The sequence below is a fragment of the Danio rerio genome, chromosome 18 (genome assembly GCF_052040795.2).
Source record: "Danio rerio strain M-AB ecotype USA chromosome 18, GRCz13ab, whole genome shotgun sequence".
In the NCBI taxonomy this organism is placed as follows: Eukaryota; Metazoa; Chordata; class Actinopteri; order Cypriniformes; family Danionidae; genus Danio; species Danio rerio.
In genome coordinates, this window is record NC_141038.1 from 251,501 (window position 1) to 257,500 (window position 6,000).

General features: G+C 44.9%; 1 protein-coding gene across 34 annotated transcripts in view; it reads right to left on the bottom strand.

The window, feature by feature from the left end:
* Positions 1-6,000, bottom strand: part of trpm7 (transient receptor potential cation channel, subfamily M, member 7) — a 53,220-nt gene that overhangs the window by 19,406 nt on the left and 27,814 nt on the right. For 27 of the 34 annotated variants that reach the window (XR_015514137.1, XR_015514136.1, XR_015514135.1 and 24 more), the window contains 7 exon segments: positions 5,922-6,000; positions 5,468-5,696; positions 4,819-4,968; positions 4,276-4,419; positions 3,588-3,716; positions 924-1,172; positions 401-575 (listed from right to left, as the gene is read on the bottom strand). The exon segment at positions 5,922-6,000 is cut by the window's right edge and continues 199 nt beyond it. Coding sequence is in view for 17 of the 34 variants with exons in the window: in NM_001030061.1 (NP_001025232.1) it covers positions 401-575; positions 924-1,172; positions 3,588-3,716; positions 4,276-4,419; positions 4,819-4,968; positions 5,468-5,696; positions 5,922-6,000 (1,155 nt within the window). In the remaining 17 variants the exon portion in view is untranslated. 34 annotated transcript variants of the gene reach the window in all.

Genomic DNA, 6,000 nt, shown 5'->3' on the forward strand with positions numbered 1-6,000 from the left:
ACATGAGTTAACTGTGTTTATTATAATCAGACTTGATGACTGAAACACTTTGATTGACATTCTCCCTTAGTACGTGTCATCAAGCCCCGCCCACTAGTGCCCATCTCATTAGCATGTCCAGCAGGCCTGAGTGAGAAGCAGCCGTCTGTCCATTAGCCATTAGAGTGTTTGAGCTGCTGAAGATGATGTCAGCATAGACTAAGAGGATTATAGATGTGCAGTTCTAGATGAACACATCAACAGCCTGAAAGGGTCCGCTTCAGAGAGCCAGAGGACATTACCTGTGCTGTTTTCACACACACTCATGAGACATCATTATAGTGAACGGGCAGAATGGGTCTCCTCAATAGGCTCGCAGTTAACTAGTACCTGGACTGACAGTGCTGTTTGTTGTGTTTACCATCGATTTCGTAGGCGTACACCTCCCCGTACATCATCCAGTACGGCTGGAACACCACATCTTTGGCCAGAGTCCACGACGGCTCCTCCTCGGGGTATAAAATAGCTTTACGGGGAACACCGAAGCTCAGCAGCACCACCGCCATGATGACCACGATGTAGAACATGTTGGCCACCTACAGAGAGACACACACACACGCACGCACGCACACACGCACACACACACACTCTATAATGCTTTTATTCAGCTGGGTAACTCTTAAGATGCAAGATGAGTGTTTAGTGTCTCCAGAATGTGTGTGTAAAGTGGGCGGGAACAAAACCAGCTCATTTGCATTTAAAGGCACAGGCACAAAAACAGCTCCACTGTGCTGTGACCCCTCAATTCCCACATTCAGCAGGGGTATGAAAGGATCAGCTGGATGACTTGAGCTGGATCTTGACAGACATATTCTGGAGACAGCAAAGACTTCCTACACTGTCTTGTAACTGGAGGCCTTCACTGGAGATGTCCCAGCACTCACCATCTTGCCGATCATCATGACGTACGGGCCGGCCTGCTGGTTGACCGCCAGGATGTCCAGCAGCCGCACGTACCAGAAGATGATGTTCAGGCAGTACACGATGCGGCCCGCGATGAACACCTCCGACACCAGACGCAGACCGAAGCCCACGAAGAACATCAGGATGGCCAGGAAATCAGAGATGTTGAAGTAATCACTGAACCAGACCTTAATCTTCTGACTGATCTTTCCTCCCTCAGACATGAACATCTGCACAACACACACGACAGCAAATGAAGAGCTCACATGCTAAAGCTGCTGAACAACACACCGAGCTTCAGGCATGTTCAACAGATATTTGTGCTTCTCATCATCTGAGGCTGCGTTCACACCTGTGAATGGATTCAGTTGTTCTGAAACAGAGATTATAATTGTTACATGGCTGCTCTTTGCTCTTGGAGCGGTTCGCTTTCACACTGCAAAGTTTCTAATCGGACCAAAAGAGCTAAAACAAGTCACGTGTGAGTAAACTCTCCTCACATTGGTCAGAGTGTCAGGGTTTATTTTGCAAAGTCCCGCTCAGCTGTCAGGAGAGGTGGTGGTTTGGTGGTGATTGACAGGGTGTGCGCGCGATGTGTCTGAGGAGAGATGCGGTGGGGAGGGTGAGAAGGGTGCGCGACGATGCCTATTTGAGGACCGGGAGAGAGACGCGAGATTACCGGGAGATCATCACTCATTTGCGGGCATCCGGAGACTCGCGAAACTTCCCGCCCTACTCATAATTCTCTCTTCATATAGCCGTAAGCCTATTACATATCCATAAACACTGTGATATAACCGCGCTCGGATCGCATCGCTTTCTCACTGTAATCGAACCGCTCCAGGGTTCGTTTCAGTCGAGTTGAGACCACCTCATTCAAGCCATCTCGGAGCGATTACTTTGGCGCGGAACAGAGCGCGATTGCCCTGTTCACATATGCCAAACGAACCGCGCTAACTGGGCAAACGAGATACGTTCCCAAACAAAAGTGTAGGTGTGAAAGCACACTAAATGGCAGCGTCAGAAGACCACAATACGCTATTTTGGATATTAGAGGCCTGGACATCACAGATATTCTATCATCAGGGGTTTATAGTCTGCTAAAGTTCTAAAGAAACTTTTAAAAGTTGAACCCTCATTTAAAGTGTTTATTATAAAGCACTGATGGAGGAAGTATTGCAAGTGTTTTTTTTATTGTTTAGATGATTTTTGCAGCCTGTTTTGAACTTTAACTTGTATATACTTGCCGGCTGATTTTAATAAAATAGTATATATATATATATGTATAAAATAATCAAATATATATCAAATAGTGGAAAATTAGATAATAATATCAATTGGTAAATTATTAATAATAATAACAACAAGAATAACAACAACAATTTATATATACAGTGTACATCAGAATTATTTGCCCTCCTTTGAATTGTATTTCTTTATTAAATATATCCCAAATGATGTTTAACAGAGCGAAGAAATTTTCACAGTATGTCTGATAATATTTGTTCTTCTGGAGAAAGATGTTTAACTGTGTAAATAAGTATCTTTTCTTCTTTAAAGGAAAACTTTAAGGATTTGCAGCTGCCCATGTTTTACTGCTCATAGTTGTTGTTGTTGTTGTTGTTTAAAGAAAGAAAATACAAAAGCATTTACTAGATCGGCAAGTCTCTTTCTGCATGAGAGAGTATGTACGTTATATATGCATCTTCCTTTATAAACTCAAAATAAAAAATGGAAGAAGAAGAAAAAGAAGAAACTGAAAATGAAACTGCTCAACCCAATTACAGCACCCTGATAGAAAATGCTGATTTACAAATAAAAACAGCTCTGGTGGATTTAGATGGTTTTGCATCTGAACTCTTCACATACGCACACACAGAGATTTAAGGGGATAGTTCACGCAAAACATAAAACCTGCTCACTATTACTCTTTTAGGTCCATAACCTTTGAGTCTCTTTATCCTGTTGATTACAGCTTAAAAACCTGTAAGCACTGACATCCAGAGGAAAGACAAATACTGTGAAAGTCAATGGTTACAGGCTTTCGGCATTCTTCAAAATATCTTCTTTTTTTGTTCAACACAAGGAAAAAAATTATATACATAATATAATTCTAATTAAAAGAGCATTAAAAGAGTTTAATTATAGTCTGCATTTAGATTTATAAGATTTTAAATAGTATTTAGTCAAGTAATTAAATCACTAATTAGTAACTGAGCTCCTTTTATTCATTCATTCATTCTCCTTCAGCTTAGTCTGTTTATTAATCAGGGGTCACCACAGTGGAATGAGGACCTCCTCATGAGGTTATACAGATATAAAGCACTCTCAGATATTCTCTTCATCTCATGACGTCTGATTTCCAGTTATCAGAATGTCTCAGGGTCCCAAAACATCTTACAGCACGTTTCAGAGCAGCAAGTGTGTGTGTGTGTGTGTGTGTGTGTGTGTGTGTGTGTGTGTGTGTGTGTGTGTGTGTGTGTGACCTGACGATACACACATCTGTTTAATGGAGTCAATGATCAGCCGGCGGGTTAAACACACACAGCTGAAACCCACTGAAGTGGAGAACACACTGCTCAAAGAATTAAACATTTCTGACATACCACACACACACACACACACACGACAAAAACTGCACACACCTCTCGTATCTTCTCCACCGCGAGTGTGAAGATGTAGAGAATGACGACCCACTCCTGAGGAGACGGAAGATCCTGCATCTTCACCAGAACCACGAATGAGTAGAGCATCAGGAAACCGATGTAGAACAGCTGAAACACACACACACACACACACACACACACACACACACACACACACACACACACACACACACACATTTCAAATAGACAGAAAATACAGATTACAAATTCTGCTTTTAAATGTATATTAACATTAATATACATTAATGTTAATATAATTTATACATTAAAATAATATACATATAGTAATATACATTAATTTATGTGTGTGTGTGTGTGTGTGTGTGTGTGTGTGTGTGTGTGTGTGTGTGTGATTGAGCAAGAATCATAAAGATTCAGATCACACACACACACAATCATTATAAACTGAACAGAAAATATTTAACAGTTCATCAACACACTGAGCTGACGAGAACAGATGAACACACACACACACACACACACACACACACAGGTGAATCTTCCACTAGAGCAGTGATGTTTATCAGTGTGTAACGCGGCTGGTTTATGCAGGAACGACACTCTCTGATATTATCACATGGGAACAGGAACAGCTGAAGTGTTGGAAACACACACACACACACACACACACGCATGCACACAGGCGTGAGAACAGGAGTCTACGTACCGTGTTGAACCAGAACTTGACGATGGGCGCGTGGTAGAAGGCGTAGAACTTGCGTGTGATGGGTAACCTGCGGGAGCGCACGTGCACCTCCGACTCACTCTTCATTTCTGCATTATCACTCATACGCACTTCCTTAAACACATCCTAACACACACACACACACACACACACACACACACACACACACACCTGTCAGTCTGTGGCAGCGACACTTAAAAACACACATCACCAGTGTACAGACTGACTGTTTCTGAGCATCAGAGAGCAGAACCACATCAACACTGACCAACACTACAGCTGTGTGTGTGTGTGTGTGTGGGTGTGTGTGTGTGTGTGTGTGTGTGTGTGTGTGTGTGTGTGTACCATCTGTATGTCGTCTGGGTGCTGCAGGTTGTGTTTGCTGTCCTCCATGCTCTGGTGTGTGTGTGTGTGTGTGTATGTGTTTATGTGTGTGTGTGTGTGTGTGTGTTTATGTGTGTGTGTGTTTTTGTGTGTGTGTGTTTTTGTGTGTGCGTGTGTGTGTGCGTGTGTGTGTGTTTGTACCATCTGTATGTCGTCTGGGTGCTGCAGGTTGTGTTCGCTGTCCTCCATGCTCTGGTGTGCGTCCTGACTCTGGGGAATGTGGGACATCTCCGCTTTGGTCTTGTACTCCAGCAGGAGGATGGCCGGAGGAACCAGGATACTCAAGATCACCTGCGCAGGTCACACACAACACAACTGATGAAGCGCACACACACACACACACACACACACACACACACACACACACTGAGAAGCGTACAGTCACAGCAGTAACACACACAGTTCTTCATCCCTCCACTTGTAAGTCACAGGTGTGTGTTGTGATGAGCTGAATGTGTGGATCAGGGCCTGTGGAAAATCTCGAGGACACGACGGCGTCTTCTCCCACTGAACACTCTAAACACAGAACAGTTCACTGCTCAACTCATTTAATCACACAGAACTCAAACCCTGCTGCTGCAACCTCCTCCTGAAGCTCCCACAGTCTGCTCTGAGAAGCTGTCAATCACAGCTGTCAATCATGAGGACACGCCCCGTTTCAATAGCATTAAATGACTGATGTATGACTCGTCCTGCAGGGGGCGATCTAACGGCCGGGTGTGACATAGCTGAAGCAGTGCATCATGGGATGTGTGTGCAGGTGTGTGTGTGTGTGTGTGTTGTGCTATACCTTGTACCAGGAGTTCTTGCGCATGTTGAGTCTGCCCATCCACATGTCGGACAGCAGCATCTGTGTGCAGGTGTGCGCCACGAAGGGCCGTAACCGTGACGACACCGCCAGCTTCAGACAGGTGGAGTTGCTCCAGTTCTTCAGCTCGTACGTCAGCAGCTTCATCGCCATCGTCTCGTCCTGACGGAACGACTGCTCCAGCAGGTCCACCGCCAGCGTGCCGAACTCACTGCGCACACACACACACACACACACACACACACACACACACACGGTTAAAGATAGTACAGACACACACACACACATAGACAGAGGGACAGGAGTGCATGTGGTGGCGGTGCTCAGCTGAGTGTTGTGTTGTGTCGGTGTGCTCCAGCAGTGTTCAGGCTGTTCTGGGATCAGCTCTGTACTGTACTAGTGACGCCTGTCGCTGGTTCTGCGTCTGCGCTCTGACCTGGAGTACTCCTTGAGCTCCTCAGAGGTGTCGTCCACCACGTCGCTCTTCTTGGCCTCGTCCCCGAGCGAGCGCAGCA